The 18,542-nt window shown below is 49.6% G+C and overlaps 4 protein-coding genes across 4 annotated transcripts; all 4 read right to left on the minus strand.

Moving 5' to 3' along the window:
- Nucleotides 1-937: 937 nt before the first annotated feature.
- Nucleotides 938-1,715, minus strand: Asppvi_000332 (DNA replication protein PSF1; the record flags this gene model as incomplete). The annotated part of the gene is made up of 3 exons (XM_043296641.1): nt 938-1,031; nt 1,110-1,636; nt 1,689-1,715. The coding sequence occupies 3 exons, from the start codon at nt 1,713-1,715 to the stop codon at nt 938-940; spliced, it is 648 nt and encodes a 215-aa protein (XP_043152576.1).
- Nucleotides 1,716-2,162: 447 nt separating this feature from the next.
- Asppvi_000333 (uncharacterized protein) lies at nt 2,163-2,540 on the minus strand (the record flags this gene model as incomplete). The annotated part of the gene is made up of 1 exon (XM_043296642.1): nt 2,163-2,540. The coding sequence occupies one exon, from the start codon at nt 2,538-2,540 to the stop codon at nt 2,163-2,165; it is 378 nt and encodes a 125-aa protein (XP_043152577.1).
- A 1,446-nt stretch (nt 2,541-3,986) lies between these two features.
- On the minus strand, nt 3,987-5,640 carry Asppvi_000334 (HMG-box domain-containing protein; the record flags this gene model as incomplete). The annotated part of the gene is made up of 3 exons (XM_043296643.1): nt 3,987-5,258; nt 5,325-5,399; nt 5,452-5,640. 3 exons carry the CDS (start codon nt 5,638-5,640, stop codon nt 3,987-3,989), a joined length of 1,536 nt encoding a protein of 511 aa, XP_043152578.1.
- Nucleotides 5,641-15,459: 9,819 nt separating this feature from the next.
- Asppvi_000335 (putative PHD finger domain protein) lies at nt 15,460-18,253 on the minus strand (the record flags this gene model as incomplete). Its single annotated transcript, XM_043296644.1, has 5 exons — nt 15,460-16,632; nt 16,688-17,530; nt 17,583-17,802; nt 17,866-17,963; nt 18,083-18,253. The coding sequence occupies 5 exons, from the start codon at nt 18,251-18,253 to the stop codon at nt 15,460-15,462; spliced, it is 2,505 nt and encodes an 834-aa protein (XP_043152579.1).
- Between the last annotated feature and the right edge of the window lie 289 nt (nt 18,254-18,542).

Below are 18,542 nucleotides of genomic sequence, written 5' to 3' on the forward strand. Positions count from 1 at the left end.
GCGAACCCAAACCGTTACTGCCTGCGCCACACACAATCCGTTTATAGAGATGAGGAATGAGGGGATAAATTGAGAGCGAGAAGCCTAGGCTTCTTTCTCGGTGTGCGCGCCGCACCCCAACGGCCGCAGAGGAGGAAATGGTTGGGATCCCGGATGACGCAAGAGTTAAGGCACGAGGAGCAATTGGCGTTCTTTAGTTACCACACAATTGAGAGGAAGAAGGCCTGCAAAAATCCGATGCATCAGAAGGGGTGAGGATGACTGACAGTGTTCTTGAAAGCGAACATGTGTCATTGGGAGGAGTTATTCCATATCAAAGCTCCAAGCCCAGAAGCTGCCCGCGTTATCAATCCAGGTCCGTGAGTTGACTAAAAGAGTCTTTTTATCACCGACCGTTATCATTGTCTCCGCTGGGGCGCTTTACCCGATTCTGGCAATTGTGGATCAGGAACTATGAGTAGTTCCTGGAATTGATGACCGCACGGATAAAGTCGTTATTATTATTGAGTAATCGCCTCTTCGAGCTGTGGGGGCAAGAGTTGAAACTTGAAAGTTGGGCAGAAACAATCTGAATTGATGAGGTGCTCTGTAGTATGATCGCCGTGGTTGATCAATGCACACGGACGGAATATGCATGCATGCTTAGTCTGTGTCTTTGCTTCTTTGGACATACCAGCAGACCACAATCGCAGTACTTAGTTATAGCTTCGGTCAGCTATAGAATATGACAGCAATCATTGCTTTCAAATATCAACTGGCTAAAATTGTTTTATGCCTGATCATCATGGAATCATACTGAAGCCTCGTACTCCGCATATCGGAATCCCTCTACAGACTATACGACAATCCTTAGAAAGAAAGTTTCAATGCACCGTATATACAATGGGTATCATCAAGTCGTCAAAATCGCCAACCCTTCATCATCGTCCAGTTTCTATCAGCTCAGTCGCTCCAGGAACCCTTGCGCGATCAGCCGTTCCACATCGCCCTGTCGAACGTAGAGCTGACTGTTCTTCGTCAAATTGATAACCCTGTAAGCACACATCAGCTCTGCTCTCAATGTATGTAGAAGGATTGCCCAGCCGGCAGACAACACAAGCACAACATACCCATACTCCGTCTGAATCTCGCCCGCATCCTTCAAAACCCTCACATCGATAAACAGATCCCTCGGCGGCTCCAAGCTCCCCGTCAAATCAATATCCGTCCACTGCCCCTTATACGCCGCCAGCATATCACTATACTGCCGGAAATACTCCTCCTCCTCGGGACTCAACGAGCTATGGTTCCCCGCCTGCGAGCTGACCACCCCATGCGCCGCCGCCCCTTCCTCTGCATTCGGCTGCTCCTGCTCCAGCACATCAACCCCATTCCAGCATAGCTCCTCGAGCTTCTCCGTGCGCACGCGGTGATACGCCAGGAGACAGCGCTTGTTGCGGCGCGTGCAGATGTGGTCGACTAGCAGGGCGCAGGCGATCGCCGGGTCCGCGGAGGGGTTGAAGCTGCCGCCGAAGGGCTCGAGGAGACGGGCGACGTCACGGTCGAGATCGCGGACTTCGCGGGCGACGGTGCGCACTAGTTCTGTCTGGTAGGGGGGGAGGTGGACGAGGGATTGCGTGCGTTTGGCGTGTTGGACCTGTGAGGGCTGTTAGCGCGGATTGGAATTGGGGGAGTAGGACGCGGCGGACCAGTTTGTTTCCCAGTTCGCCATACATGGTCGTGTGTTCAGAAAAAGGATGGCTGATGGACTGATGGAAGAAATGTCGGAATTCTAGGCGCAATTTGCAGTTGTATATTGATGATCGCGCTGGACGCGTGTGTCAATGATCGCCCGCTAAGTTTATTATTCTGCCGGGTTGATACAATTCCGAGCATGCCAAGCCTCGCAAAGGCGGTCGTCTCATAGGAACCTACCGAGTAGGTAGCTCCGATTTACAACTACTCTGTCACAGGGACTGGGACTTGTCTTTTATTCTTACATATGGACTGTTGCATTAAAGGATGAATGATGGAGGCCATCATTGGTATCGGGTTGCACATGAAGAATCAAAAGCACCCCTTAAATTCGAACAGTAAGACAACAGGATGCATTTTCGAGTCTCTCATAGAGTTACAATAATAGCGACAGTTCAAGGTGTTTTATGGTTGGAAGGTCGCACAGTTCACAACACCAGCTGTGCTAACAACACGCCCAAAAATTGTCCAAGAGCAACGTGACATCCGAACTTGTCATCCTCCCCAGCCTGGGTCACTGTAAAGTCCAACGTCCTAAGATCCGTAAATCGCTCAAAATCCACTCTCTGTAACCGGGGCGTGCTAGCGTATTTCGCCGTCTGGATCTTCGGAATCCCCAGATCGCTGTTCTGCGTGCCCTCGAACAAGACCGTACAGTTAACGCGCACGTTTTGCCTTTCCGATCTGTCACGCAGGCAAAGGAGATCTTCTTGGCCTCGAGGTATCCGCCGTCGGGGCGTTGTGGACGGAACCGAAGAACATCCCAGGAAGCTTTGGAGCGAGGGCCAAAGCGTTGGGTTCTTCATGGATCTGTAGAGTGTTGGGGTACTTGAGCGCGACGAGCGACTGTGAATTGATCGCCGTATGAGAGGCCCTAGAAGGGATTAGGGTCGATGGGGCCAGAGTTCAGGAAATCATACTACCTTGTCAGCCATCATCCATGGCAAGGGCAAAGACACTTACGCCAACGAGATAGCTTTGAGAGGTTGCGCAGGCGAGAGTAGACAAGGCTGCGAGGATTGCGAGCTTCATTGTCGGTAATTGATTTGGATGCTGTCTCGGAAAGGGTTGAGTAGCCTGAGGCTTTTAGATTATACAGCTTAGAATGATCCGGGAACTTTAGCTGAGTCCAGCGAGAGCATTTACATACAGTGGACAAGTAAGTGTCACTAGGTGGTCCGAGTCATATTCTTCCTGCTCAGTGTATGTCTGCTGTCCTGTGACTGGTCCGACTGACTTGTCAGCACCGTCCATTATCCATGTAGAATTTACACTTGGCGCATCTCTTGAAGATGTCCGGTTTAGATCAGCGATCTGCCGAGAGACCAAGAATGATCGGCTCGTCACAGAGAGGATATGCCTTACATCACACAATCGAGGAGACAACGAAGCAGGGAAGCTCAGTAAAAGCATATTGCATGAGAATCAATGGCGGAATGCATTGACTCAAAGCCTCAACATAAGGAATACCCGACCTGGTGTACCGGCCGATCGTTCACCAGTCGATTCCTCGTTCAAACAGCCTCGTTGACGACTTGTGCATGTTCAGTATTGCAAGGAGAACATACTGAATGGCCTGATGAGGTAGACTTGTTAGTGCATATCTGGCTACGAACAAGGGGCTCGGTAGCCATCGAGGATCTGAGTAGAGGAGATACTTCTTGCCGATTGACTTCCGAGAGCACTATGGGTTCAATCCATGGAATTGGTTCACGATCCAACGGACCAACAGCCTTCTGGTCCAGCAAACCTTGGCAGAGAAGATACTGGCTATCGAAAGATTGGTCATCCTTGGACAAGGAGTAGTGGCAGTGCAGAGCAAAGGAGATGCCCACAGAAGAGGAGAGCCAAGCAGAACAGAATGATTTGCGCCATTCAGTCTAATATGGTGTCAAAGTCCAAGATACCAACAACATAAATAGCAGAGATATTTCCACGGAATATCAAAGGAGATTACCACCCAGAAAAAGATCAACTCCAACAGACCAAAGAAAGATGTCGCACAGACCACCAAAGAGACAGGAGCACCACGAGACCTGAAGAAAGCAGGGTATCACCCAGTCCCACCATACTAGACTCCGCGCCTGTACAACTCCGACCCTGAGGTTTTCGTCTAAATTACAAAAGGCCGGCCCAATGACAGAAAGAAATCACAAAACACAAATCAGTAAGCATGAAATGATGCTCATCGTCTCGTTGCAGAAAGACAGGGACACAAAAGGAAGCTGCCTTGATTCATGTCACGTTGTCGACTAGGGATATCCAGATGCATGAGAGTTGATCCAGTGTTCGAATTCGCCATTGGAAGCATCAAAACTGGTTTCGTTGTTGGCAGAATCCCAAGTATCCCGGTTCTCTCCTAGAGTCTGCATGTCTTGATGATAGGTGGCGCCGACATGGTATGTGGATGGCAGCGGAGAGGGAACAGGGACGTAGCAGTTGCTCGTCGGGACTTCTTGCCAGATTGCATAGTGTGAGTGGTTGTACATCGGATGCTGACTAGAGTGGTCGCTTAATGACAGCAGCTGAGGATCCAGCTGCCCATCAGGCCCAGTTCCAGTGGTGTTCTGGGGCTGAAGAAGGTCGTGGTGGGCGGCTCCAGGCAGCCCGGCCAGCGCCGTCGACGAGGTGAAGTGGATGTCCTGAAGACCAATATGCTTGAATCGAGGATCTTCAGTGGGAGGGCCCATGAGGTTCTGATGTATTGGCTGCTGGAGGTATGAAGAGGGCTTGGGAGCTGACAGCATGTCTTTGCTGGGATGACTGGTCTGCCACGAAGAACCGTAATACGTCGTTGTGGGCAACCCATGCTCGGGAAAATCGAAGGGTGTTGAGTCGCGGCTGCCCCAGCCATTGCTGTCGACCTCGGACAGGCCCACGGCACGAACTTGGGGGAACGCCGGGCTAGATCCAGAGCGCATCTCGCCACCATCTACGGTCAGCTGGTCGTCATCCGTTTCAGATCGTTTCTTCTTTTCCTTCGATGGAGAGAACTTGTACCCCGGATGTGCTTTGAGATGGTTGGCCTTTTCGACGTTCGCTAGAAGCTCGTACTTCTCGCGAATCTCTGGCGTTTCGATGCGCCAGCTGTCGCCTGCGACTTCTGAAACGACTTGGTGGTTATTCTGTGCAAACCACTCCTTGGTCCGCTCGGCGTATGCAGACCGGTAGAGCATGAACGAGTTCATGGGTCTGGCGACTTTGCCATTCTTTTTGGCAACCTCCGCGTGACGCACCTCCTTGGGCCGCTGAACCCAGCTGTCCATGTCTCTGAGGGGAACATGTGTCATATTCTTGGTAACTTCACTTAAGGGACCAGGTAGCTTAGGTTTCGATTCCCGATTGCTCGCCTTCTTGGTTCTGCGCCTAATTCTGGGGGATTTAACCACTCTTACTTTCCCTGGAGAAAGCTTCAAGGCTGATGAAGATGGCCAGCGAGGAGGAGTCGCTTCTAATCTGCTAGGAACAACTCCATCGTCCGCGGCAGGAGGCGGAGTATTGATCTGAATATCTGAGGGTAGCATCTGCCGTTCGTTAGCACATGCTTGGCTAGCTAAACGTGTCATTGAGAACGGGAGAGGGCACCCTACCGAATGCTGAAGTGGTAGAGGTGTTGGGTACTCGTGTTGGGAGACATATCGCGGTGACGACGAAGAGCCATAGGTCTGATTAACAGTCAGCGGGTAACCAACAAGCTGGAAAAGGCTTCCAACTCACCATCGCTTCTGGCTTAAGCTCGCTGTATGAAGCTTCAGCGCTGCAGGGTAAGCTAGACGTGACAAAGGGGTTCTGGGAGCAATATAGCGAGCTGAGCATGCTGCACTGTTCAGAAGCGGGATCTCCATCTGTCGACTGAGGGGGAGAAGGAGGTTGGATGAATTTCGCAGTCGCAGCGGCAGCGGCCATCGGGGTCGCAGAACAGAGGTGACGATGTTATAGAGATGTTGGGAGGAAAGGTCGCGCGATAGTGGAAATATGCGTCTTTAGGACGCAGCGGGAGTGGTTGTAGGACTTCCGTCAGCAGATCAGATGCTTGAAAGGAGATCCGGAAATTTCTCCTTTCTGACTCTTGTGCGAAGGCTGAGACAGTCGGATTGTGATGACAAGCCGGGGAAACAATCTGGCAAACCGGAGAGAGACACCTGAGAAGGTGAATGGAATGACAAGAACTTTATGATTAGGTAGAGGACGCTTGAGAGGCAAGTTGAGCATTTGAGGCTCCAGTGAATTGATGCCCCACAGCAACAGAGACCCCGACGAGAAGATGGAACGCTGTACAAGCCAGCGTTATCCACTGTCGTTTGGAGACGGGTACCAGAAGGAGACGGAGCGGTAGAAGAGTACCACTGGAAATCAGCGCTCAAGAGTGGACGTAGGCGGGATAGATGGGACCAAGAAAAAGAGAAGAAGAAGAAGGATAGAGGACGGGTATGAAGGATGTTTTATGAAAGATATTCAGCAAACAGGATGGAAGGAGGGATCAATTGGAAGTGAGGACTGATTGATTGACAGACTGATTGATCAGGGTATGGGGATGTGAACGAGATGGTGAATCTCAAGAGCCCCGTCGATCTTTTTTAATATTTTAATGTCTGATCAGTGGGTAATAGCGGATTGTATTATGGTTCTTCCATGCATCATTATTGCAGACCCGGAGGGCCAGACAGACAGACATCAGTCAGTCAAGAACTCCTTCCTTGCTGGTGCATTGCACTCCAGTAGGCTGAGGCCCTGAGTCAATGGCGGTGTTGCACCTGCTGGGAAAATCAAACCAAAATTGCTCTGGGCGCTGTCTTTGTTCCACTATGCTGGGACGAGAGGAGACCGGGGTTTGCCATTAATATTATCAGGTCCTATTCCTATTCTCTTCTGGTGTGCCCTTTGAAGGCTTGAACTAAATGTACGCCAGTGGGTTCTCCTCCCAAAGAATCAGAAAAAGAAAATATAATTAGAAAATAATAATTATTATTATAATAAAAGAGACAGAGAGAGAAACTGCGCCCCTCCTTTGTGCCAATTCTAGATACAGATGCTTGGAACTGCTTCTAGATCCCTTGTTAGTGAATCAGTACGGGACTGAGTGGCTAGAGTGGATGTAAGTAGCGCAGTGTGGATGGAACTATCCATGGGTCATGATTTTGATAGAAGTTGAATAATTCTAATATCAACGAAAAAAAAAGGAAGATACAAAGAAGAATCTAATTTCAGGCTCAAAGACATAATTCTGTTATGAATACTTTTCTGTCTATCTAGGTTGGACTGTTCAATGTTCAGGCATTATCACGCATGACGGGGAAAGATCCACATATGGCTCTAGCTTCTGGTTTACCTGTCATAGTAACTGTTAAAGGTAATAAATGTGCCGTCTTTTAATTAGCTATACGAAAGTGACAGAACTTTAGAAAAGGGTCTATCAGTCTCGCGACGAACTCAAGAGGAGAGAAAACGGCCAAGGGGAATGGCGAAGAAAGGAAAAGAACCCCCCCCAAAAAAGGAAAAACGATGCAAGTTGACTGGTAGATACTTACATAAACCTACAGTAGATGTTGTCAGTACTTCACTATCCTGAAGTGTCAAACAGTGGTCAGTCGTAAAGAGTTGAGCCATAGTACATACCGGGCACTGACTATCTCTCCACGGCTTGACTTACGATTCAAAGCGATAACGTGAAACACTATGGAGTATGTACATGACAAATCTAGACTGTATGTATGATACAAGGTCTCATGATTTGCTTAGGACTATAGAAGGGGAAGACATCTCTACTCTCCGCGATGAGTACTGATCATGATATCAGGAGCGACGTTCCATGGATCTGTGGATATAGGACGGCATTCATTGGAGAACCGGGGGTGGATATTTCAAATATGACATGAGGCGCTTATTGTACCTACTTCTTAGCTACATAGAATCCCTTCCCTCCGAAACGGTATATCGATTCCGGACCTACTCTGTATGGTGAAGAGACATCAGGACTCGCCCACGGAACTGCACGTTTTCCACATGGCTTTTTGGGAGCTTAATGACTTCCAGCAAATCATCCAATCTGAACTATATGTAATAATGTACGTATTCTCAAGAGGACCATGGACATTTGCCAGAAGTCAACCTAAAGTGCGGCAGAATATGGGAACTTGAGATCATCGATCGCCGTCGGGTCCGCTTCTAGGAGAGGTTACCTACCTGTATGTAGACGTCCTAAGTGGGAAACGGAGTTGCCGCTATGTTGTCATTGATAGGTGGTTGGCTGGGCGCGCAAGTCGGACCAAACGGCGAGCACGGGTCCGATGGGGACAGGGTTTAATTGGACCGGTTCTGCGGGGAGCTTGATGCTCAGAAGTGACAGGACCTCGTTCAGAGGTGGATTTGACAACATGTAGAATCCCTCAGTATCGACATTCTCTTCCTTTCTCTAACTTTTCCATTTTCCTCTCCGTCGATCCCTCACCTGCAGTCTGCCTTATGTTGCAATTCGTAAATGCCGGGCGGTAGTAGAGAAGCCCGGCTATCACTAGGCATTATTCAATTTGTGGCTGTATGACAATTAAGTTACCTCCCTGCCACGAGCGTCTCATCGGTGCTTATTATTGGGTGGGCCAAATTTGCGCCGCACTAGTACCGCTGGCTCTAGCAGATCGCCGAATCTTACCTTACTAGCGCAGATGTTTGTAAAAAGAAGTGTCAAAGACAGTCAGGTCTCGTATCTTATGGCCAAAAATACCGATAGCCTGACGAACTGCTTTCTACGTTCGCCTCCCCTTTTCGTCTATAATGATAGGAACTATGCATGTTACCCTTGAGAATCCCAGATCGATGTGCCTAAATGGCTTCCTATCCTTGCCATTAGGTTCCTTACACTTGGACCTGTTTCGGTCACGTGTTGACTAGGCCGTATGCAGCATGAACGAATAATTCCATAGCCTACTTTGACTCGAGGAAGAACTTGGTTGGACTCTGTAGGCAAGTCGCATACAATGGATCATGACCATGCATAAGATACTTTACTTCCCTGCCAGAATTGTCATTCCTTGATCTGCTTATGGAAAGGCTTGTGGTGATACCAACAAGTTGATAGTACATATCCTTGCAGCTATTGGACCGTGCAGCAAGCCCCAAGCATGTGGCTGTCATGTGTCAAACTGAAAGCGGTGACGGTACCTATGGTGGATACCTGTCAGGCTGTCACCAATCTACGTWCCGAATGGTCTTGCTACTCTTCGGCTTCATTCATTTTAATTGATCTTTTTTGTTGATTGTCCACCACATCAGAGGAAGCAGGCATACTGTCGAGTGGAGGCTTGCATGGGCCCATGATCTGCGGCTGTCAAGTGGGCTGCTGCTGCTGATAGGCTTGGAAAGGCCCCATATGGCTTGCGCAGGAACCAAAATGGCCCTGCGTCAGTTCTTTGTTCGAGCTTGATCTATGGACACAGGAACCTCTGGCCTTTGACAATAGGTATCAGCCCTCGACTCGAGAGACCCAACAACCTGAAGCACTTTCCTAACTCGGTCTCATGTGGATGCAGTTCGTGTTCTCTATTTTTTGCACAAGGCATTCATGGATTATTGTGGGCAGGGCTGGTTTCATCAAGGATCTTTGCCTCAAAATGAAAGCACTCATTGTTGAAGTATCTTGCAAGTTTCAGAGTGGTTCATGGCTCCTGCAGGGACGCTTTGACCGCTTGGGTTGATGTCAGCCCGTTGGTGTCACCATGCAAGCCCTTTGGCAAAGCCTCCTCCAAATGGAAGAGGATGATCCGTTAGGACAATCTCGACATCCCCGGGTGTCCGACAAGCTTCTGGAATATCACTAGATCTGCGCCAAGAAGCGAGCCTTTCCCATTCCGTTGAGTGTAGCATTTCGAGGACAGCAGACAGAGCAAAGCCTCGATGGTCTGGTGACAGGGGACTGTTAAGTCGCTGGTCTCGACCACGGCGTTTATTACCGCATCTTGGTTCGTGGCACCCTGAACGGGTTAATGGCTTCTTTCCTCACCAAATCCGGCGAAACTAATAATAATCGCGTTTCAGGTTCGAAGTCTGCGCCTCTTCTCTCCAAACATCCAACACTGAAGATATTTTTGAAACAAAGTTGTGAAGAATAGGATTCCATTCGCAGGGCAAATGGTGGGAAGAGAAAACGAGGAAATCTGGAACGAGCCACGCAAAGCTCCTTCCAAAACCCGCCGATCAAATGTCTCCGAGTCAAATGTCTCCGAGAACATGGCAGGATCAGTTTTCTGGAAGAGGCTATTGACTTTTCGGCGAGTCAACAATCGGCTAAGGACTCAGATTTTCATTATAGGCTAGATGGCACTATCAGGAATGCAGAGCAAGCGCACATCAGAGATACCGCCAGTTTTCCTTCGTCTTCTTGGTCTTCAGATATTTTTCTAGAATATCCCTCGACTTGGAAGATAAGAGTTGTCAAAAAGCCGATCAATAGACGCAAGTCAACGGCCGACAAGGATCTGTAGTCAGGATTGCCAACAGGATACCTGCTAACGTCCAGGGACTCCAATCATATGCTATCCCGCATCAGGCACAGCAAACTGAGAGACCGGTAGAGGAGTAAGTACTCAACGGACAACACCCACATGATCAACCGCATTATCTGTTTCTGCACTAGCTATCACACTTTTGCTTCTGCATGCCTTCTGGTCAAACTTTTCACTTGAGCGGCATGTGTCAAGTATGGAAGTGAGAGACGCAAGAAAGTCTGTTTGGGACTAAGGCCTTTTGTCATACTCGCTTCCATGGTCCTCTCAAGTCTCAACCACATGGCAAGCGTACATCGCCGAGCAAGACCATCCGGACCTGCGCTATTCATGGCTCGATTGGAAATAAGGTGCAGGGTGGCTGCGATCAACGAAAAACGTGGCCTCCCAGAAACATGTGGTGGTGGTGGTGGTGGTGGAAGGGAAGCCACCGCAATCATAGCCAAAGCGCCAGCGTTGGCTCAAACCTAAGTTTCAGACCTTATGCCACGAGGTCTTTGGGGTAATCAGAGGTTGAAAGGAAAAGGTAAATCGCAAGGAGAGGGGTGCGCACAGTTGAGTAACCAACAGGGCGTTGGGCCCATATGATTGGTGACGTAGATCACACCTGCGCCTCGAGGCGAACTTTCCTGCTATTGCGGTGTGATGGCGCATAAGTTGGCCCATTGAGTGGCAGCTAGGCAAAAAGGAATTCGACCGATTCACCTTCAGTCGGTGGTGCACATCGCAGGATAGCTCAAGCATGCTTTTCCTGCTCTCACATCCGCCCGCTGTGCCGGCACTGAGACTCCACAACGCAAGAGTTGGTCCTACCTTGAATCTACGGTTCTATTCCGTGGACTATGGAGTAATGCCATGGCGATCCTCCCACGTGGGTCTAATAGGGTTTGACAAAAGAATACAGAGGTACATGGGTTTCTTATCCAACCTTGAATGGCAGAAAACCTTTTTGTCACTCGTGTGGATAGTATCGAAATTAAACACAAGGATAGATAGGGCTGGATTCATGGAGCCTGGGGGATAAAGTTGGGCGGAATATGGAATGGCTCGAACGATGGTACGTACTAAATCACCTGCCACCGTTAGAGTTATCTATCTAGTCTAGCCCAAGTGCAATTTTCTCATTGGGTAACGAATAAATGTGCTGCAGGTGCCTGGTTCACGTCAGCCATCTCCTCGATGGTTCGCATCCGCGGTCAGACCGAAGGCACATGACTCGAAAGTGACGAACAATTACAGTAGGGATGATACATGCATGGAACAGTAGGGTTTAGACTCAAGCTTCGCAATTTGTCATACTTTCCAGCCTCTTGGTTGGTGGGCTTAGTACACCGAGGGTCGGATATGCCGTTGGTTTATTCCCTAGTTAGGTCATTCAACTCGATAGCAGATGCCTTAATATACAGGCCAATAGAGCTATACTCAAAAAGTACTCTGGTTGAATTCACTAGTAAGACTGCAAGAGCCGTAAGGACAACCTCAATGCATCTTCTTATCACTGGACTAACGCCTCTAAATACTTAGGACTCCGCTATGGAGTAGACGCAGTCAGTCCAAGGTGCTGGTAGTGGTAAGGGCGCGATACATGGTACTTTAGGAGTCTCTCAGCGTATGGACTTAGTATAGACACTATCTTATAGCACGAGGATGTCCGCGGCCGGTGCTTTCTGCTTGTGTGCCATCAACGTCATGATGTACTTTGCATATGCAGGGATGTTTGATTCCTCTCGGCCACGCGAAGTTACAATAGATATTCATTGGCACCCTGACTCGGACGGTTTAGTTCGAAGACCCAGGTTACGAGGTGTATGCAACACTGCACCTGAGAATAAAGTATGAGGCATATGTGACTGTGTGCAGATGCTCCAGTACGGAGTAGCTGGTTGATTGTTCCCTGTGCAGTACCTTAATAATAAGGTTGCTTACTCGGATCAGTAATATACACTATGGTGCAGTGACACGCCTTTCTATTGGAAAGCCCTAGTGGGCAAAATAACGGTGACTTTCAGTGACACATAACTGACTGCTGACTTCTAAGCATCATCACCTTCAATACTGGCTTGTCAGTGGTCCGTAACCAACGATCAGCGGCTTCGTCGTTTATTATTAAGCAATTTGCCTTTGCATCGGATCCGAACAACCGCCTCGAGTGGACGGATACAATCGGTTTTCACAGCTTCAAAACGTCAAAGTGAAATTGAAATACTAGTGCGGAGTATCTAGTACCATAGTCCGTCGAGTCTACGGAGTACTCCGTACGCTCCGGGGACAAGATCTGTTTTGAGGAAGGTCGATCCGTATACCTTAATAGGCCGACACCTATGGAGAAATTTTAGGCTTTCGTGTCAGAGTAGAGGGGTATTCTAGATTTTGATAAATATAATTTGATTAGACTTTTGAGCAGCTGCGGCACTTTATTATCAATCGACTGTGGATCGAAAATTGAGGAGTCTCGCGGCTAATGCGATTATGTGAATTCGAGATAGGTAATCCCTGCTGTCAGTGCCCGGTCTAGTGCACTCTAGTGCCGGCGGAAACCCATCCGGACCCCACTTGGAGACCCTTGGCCTGGACCGTGTTGCTTCTTGGCCCAAAGTACTTACTCCAATTTGTACGACGGAGCAGTTCTCCAACGCATCCTCCAATGTATTCATGATACATTGGATACTGTCCATATCATTCTTCCATTCTGATTATCTGGCACCGGATATTACAGTCAGACCATGTGGATGAGGATCTGTCTACGCCGTACAGGCCAATGACTTGAGCAAGAGACAAACGTCACGGCGTCAAAGCGTGGGACTTGATCACACTTACAAGCCTAAGATTGAAGGCCGGGAATGCTACTAGTTTAGTACGAAATGACTGAAAGCCCCTTGCCTATGTCGACATCTGCACTTACTCGAATCTGCTTTTCCCGTTCTACTCCAATCGATTACTAAACAACGAGCGCCTTCTTAAATGTGCGTGCTTAGCTAGCTCCACGGGGTGACGGGAACCACGCTAAAGTGTCCTTCCCCGAGTTATGATCCGAGAACGAGAACTGTCACAGTTCAGGATTTTGAGTTCAGACGATCTTTAGATCATGAGCTGCATCACGGCTGCAATCACGGCCGGGCCATCACCCGCCATCGTCAATCTAGTCGTCTCATCTTGCTTTCACTAGTCCCTCCTTGGATGATATAGCCGAGTACCATAACCACCATGCCCATAATACGAGATACGGCTCATAAAGTCATGGGAGGCTCACACGCTTGCACTGACTGGAGCCGATACCCGACGTTAGATTCGGTAAGGTATTCCGCCAAGCATACATGGTTTGGAATAATTTCATCGAGTTAGTTTTAGCTATGGCCGGTGAGGAGGGGCCCGCTAAGTACTTCATTCATACTTACATTGGTTATGATACGGAGGTACTCCGTACTAGGTGCTCGCTCGTTCATCATGAGTGCTTGGCTACTTGCGTCCATCCTGCAGTGGAAACTTGAGTGCCTGTATCCTGCCTCATCCGAGCGGCAAATGAACGCAGAGAGAAGAAAAAGCAAAGACGGGACAAAAGTACCAGCAGCTGCCAGGATGTCAATCTGCCACCCCGGTAAGCTAACGATTATCCGTCCCGTGTGCACTGTGCGTTGCACACCATAACAGTCGTTACACTAAACCAACAGATTGATTGGTTTCACGAGAATTGTACGAATCAGATTGTCTAGGCCATCTACCCTGGACGGTCAATTTGTTCTCCTCATTGCCAAGTGCGGACCATCTTACTAGAACAGGACTCTTATCCTTGACGATCGATTCAGGGGGAACCCGGACGACATTAAACCATCATACAAGTATGAATGGAGTACGGAGTACACTCCTCAACCCGCAAGGTTACACGAACAACTAAAGTCCTAAGGTCATCGACAGCAGAGCAAATGTCACAAGCCTACGGTGTATCCGTACCTCAGTCCCCACAAGCCAAGCGTCAGGGACATGCTTGCTTGCTTTGGCTTCCTAAACAATGCACATACACCATGCGAAGAGCAAGCACAATAAGGCAATTGTCCTGTCCTCCATCCCCATCCCCATGAGCAGCACATACCTGTCCGACAAGAACGACCCATCCAGTCCGATTTGGAATGCCCCGTCCAGATCTCACACACGGGCTCTACCCTTTGCTCCTGGTACAGCGGCTGAGACAGAGTCTCGCTGTTTGCTACCGGAGTAGACTCTCCGTCTTTGTGTCTTTGTTATTGTTTAACTACTTAGCTGCGTCCTACAGCCTGCAGCTGAGCAGCAGCCGTCTCGTCTCGTCCCAGGAATGGGGTTGGCCTGCGCTATGGGTCACTGGTATATGTACATTGTAGGCTGCCCTGGTTTACTGTGATCCCTCTAATTGATCCTGAGACAGCCATGCAGCTCGCCAGATAGGGGTTTGGATTCGTGCGGACTTCATGGTGGTAGTCTACGCCTGAGGCAACCAGGCGATGCAATCTCTAGAGGGCTATTGCTCCCTATAGTATAATTGAAGAAAGGAGTCATGAATGCATGTTCATTTTCTGCCTTGAGGCTCAGACCATAACCGCATCTATTGAAACATACACAAAGAACCATCCGGTCCGTCAACCTCTATAAACTCCTCAATCAACCCAGTGCAACGTCTTTGACTGCATTGTAAAACTCCGTGGATGTAATTCAGAAAACCATCCGGCCAGGCCAAACAAAGATAATGCGTCCAGCGTACGGCAGAAGAAACGATCAATTGATACAGTGACATGCTGTCAAGAAAAAGCCAAAAGGCATAGTTGCTCATCGACCGCGCGACCGATGCGAAATTTTCAAGGTCGCCCGAAAGTAAATGCTTTGATCTTCGGATATTTCAGACGTCCAATTAACCTTGCAAACTAGAAACAACGATCCGCGGGTAGTGGTCAAATAGACGATATGACGTTCCGTTCGCAGGTGTTGGATAATTTCCATTTGCTGGGGGAGATTTTTCCGGCCGCTCAGTATTCGCCCATCATGGGAATAACAGCGCCAACGTTTAGTGAATCTCCACTATCGCGAATCCTAATTTTCGTTTCAGGTAATCAAGGGTATTGCTTGTCGAAAGATCCAGAAATGAAGCACACTTCGGCCATGATGCAGTGTAACAAGTGGTATGAAATCCGATATCAAATGCAATGTGGAACCCCAAATCGACTAAGAATAAGCTTCCAATTCTCCTGTCCTGCCAAGCCGCCTATGACTGCGGTTCGTTGTTCCGACTAAGAGCTGATGGGCCCAAAGGGTGTATCCGATTGAGCGATGGGGATGACATGGCTGGATACTGGCCATTAGATATGGCGTGAGGCTGAGACTGGAACATCAGAGCATTTTCCCTCTGCCGACGCTCTTCCTGCTCAGGAGTCATAGATTTCACTGGAGGTGGAATGGGCGCGTCGGGCGAACTTCTGCCCATCAACTTCGGGCTCGGCTCAAGTTTCTGAATGGGAGGCAGGATTGGAGCCCCAACAAGGCTGCCCGAGGTCATGGGTCGCGGAGACTGCTTGGTGGGGCTGATGCCAGAAAATGGTACGCCATGAGAGCTCTGCGGGGGCGAGGACCTGCTGCCACTAGGAGTTGCCGCTGAGAAAGATGGCCGACCGCTATGGATCGAAGAAAAGGAGGCATTATTACCAGCGTCGGGCCGCGGAGCCGCCCGATGTTGTCCAAAGGGCGTCCAGGGAGCCGAGCCGTCCGAGGGACCTGTAGGTGGGAATCCCGCAAGTGGACCAACATCATGATTGCCCTGGGTGGGAGACATTGAGGGACGGTTCTGAATAGGCGAGGGAAGACCCGGGCTCTGAGCTGAGTGGGCAGACGACGGCCGTCCAGAATGGAAAGCACCAAAGGTGCCTCGACCGATAGGAGGGAGATTGGTAGCTTGTGAGATGGATGGCAGCCTAGAAGGCAGTCCCTGAGACAAAGGCGCAAAGCCATTCATGCCCTTCATTGGCGACGACAAAGGCCGAGAGTCGCTAACAGGAGCTGACTGTCCGTGGGTGGCGTGCTGGGGGGCGCGTTCAGGCGATGATGGCACAACAGCCACTGCCTGAGCTGTACTTGAAGCTGGCGCGTGTGCTTCTACCTTCGGTGGCTTTGAAGGAGAACTCATTTGCGCCGTTGCGGCGGCATTTGTTTCTTCCGAGCCTTGATAATGGTGAGTAGCCAAAGTAGCGGATGGTGGTGAAGAACCGATTTTGAACTTCAAAGGTGGGATTTTCGGCAGCTTCGCCTCTTCCTCCCGACGCTTGCAGTCCCGACAGATGAAGTGGAAATCTTCGCGCTCGGCATCATCCTGTGCAATACCTAGACACTTGCTATGCTGCCACACATTGCACCTTTCGCATGCTACGCTATGGGAGCCATCATCCTGTTTCCTTGTTAGCAAGTTGCAGCTGATACAGTTGAGGATGGCCATTCCATACCAAATTTTCCCCATGGACTCCACAACCTGAACAGTCGAAAATCCAGTGATCGTCTGACTGAAGCTCCTCCAAGTTTTTCCTCTGCTTCTCCATTTCAGCCTTGAGCTGCCTTTCTGACAGCCTGCTCTCGCCCCTTTCGAGTCTCTCCTGTTCTTCTGCAATTCTCTGAAGCTCAGCTTCATGCAGGAGACGCTTTCGTTCCCGGTCTTTGATGCGCTGCTCACGGGTCATCATCCGAGTGCGTCGTTCTTCCTCCATCTTCCTCAGCCTTTCCTCTTCCTTGCGCGCCGCGGCCAAATCCGCCTCGTACTTCCGAGCTGCTTCGGCCGCCTCTCGCTCTTGTCGCTCCCTCTCCGCCTTCTGAGCGAGTCGACCCGACCGTTTGGCACCAGCAAGCAGCTGCATGTTCAAGAGCTCCTTCTCACGCTTGGCTCGCTTCCGCTGTAGAGCTTCTTCCTCCCTTTCGATGACTGGTAACACGTGCTCTACGATCCTATCCCGCAATATCTTCTCGTCGGCGTCTTTGGTCTTACGGATCGAGTCCAAGAAGCGGTTATAGTCCTCTAATGTGATGGCGACGCATTCCCACTTCATGTTTTCAAAGGGATCTTTAGCAATGCTGTCATCGACATTGTCAGCGTCTTCATCGAACTCTTCAACCGGCGCCGCGCTTGAGACTTTTCGTCGCTTGGAGGCTCGCGATGCTCTTGCGCTTCGGCTCTTCGGCTTCGACTTTGCAGGCTTCGGGGGAGGGATATCAGGATCGGTCCGACGGTACAACCGGTTGTCATCTAGAACGTAATAGTAGCGGCCTTCGCGATCATAGCCAAGTTCTTCAATGCGCTGCAACGTATCAGCATTTCTGTGGAAGATCACGGGAAACCTGGTAACCCACCCATTGTGTTTGGTCAATCTCTTTCTGCTCCGGCATCTTCTCGCGGATGCGATCGGGGTTCCAAAAAGTCCAAACAGACAGTTGATGGAGAACACGAAGCTTTTGGAATACGTCAAACTCCGAGAATTTGTTCGGGACCTCGTCGTAACCGAAGGGGTTGAGAAGATGGGGAGCTTTGGCATTGTATTGGCGTCGCGTATATTCATCAAAGTTCTCGAACCTAGATTCCAGACCTCACATCAGCTTATGCGACAAAGAGAAAGGTAAGAGACCGTTCACATACGTAAGACCTCGATGCGACGAGACCCATTTGAGAAGGCAGAGTCCAATCTCCATGAGCTTCTCCGATGGTTCAGGCTTGAGGCATTCGGTTTCCAAATCCTAGCAAGCGAAGAAGACCAACAATCAGCATTTGCAAGAAAGACGGGGGACAAATAGCACAAAGACTGTCGCTCGCGCTATATGGAGCTGCGCAGGAGCATAGGAAAGATAACACTCACATCAATTCCAAAGTCTTCGTCAATCTTCATGACTTTACCAAAAATCGCAATATACTGCATGAGGTTCGCGAACTCCCAGCAATTCCGAAGACGGCTCAGCAAGCCATTTTCTTCAGATGGCTGCTCCGGAGAAGCTTCCACCTCGGAGCGGGTGCGCTTTCGCGATACCATGGCGGCGACTCAAAACCATTCAAGGCGCCACAGCGCAGACGAAAATCCAAGAAGGTGCGAGGTTCAATGCGAGGAACAATCTGATCTTCTGTCTAGATTAGAAAATAGAATCTCCGAGCCAAATGTTAATTGTTGATGGATGGGTAAATAATAATGACTTCAGTCCATCCCCAGTAAACTGTTGTAATTGACCTGGCTGGAAGGGCGGCGGGCAGACACGGCGGAAGTTTTTCCAGGGCGCGAGACAGTGATGAGCTCAGAGGGAGGCGCGTCGAACTTGGGGACGCCG

Source organism: Aspergillus pseudoviridinutans (assembly GCF_018340605.1).
Source record: "Aspergillus pseudoviridinutans IFM 55266 DNA, scaffold_1, whole genome shotgun sequence".
NCBI classification, from domain to species: Eukaryota; Fungi; Ascomycota; class Eurotiomycetes; order Eurotiales; family Aspergillaceae; genus Aspergillus; species Aspergillus pseudoviridinutans.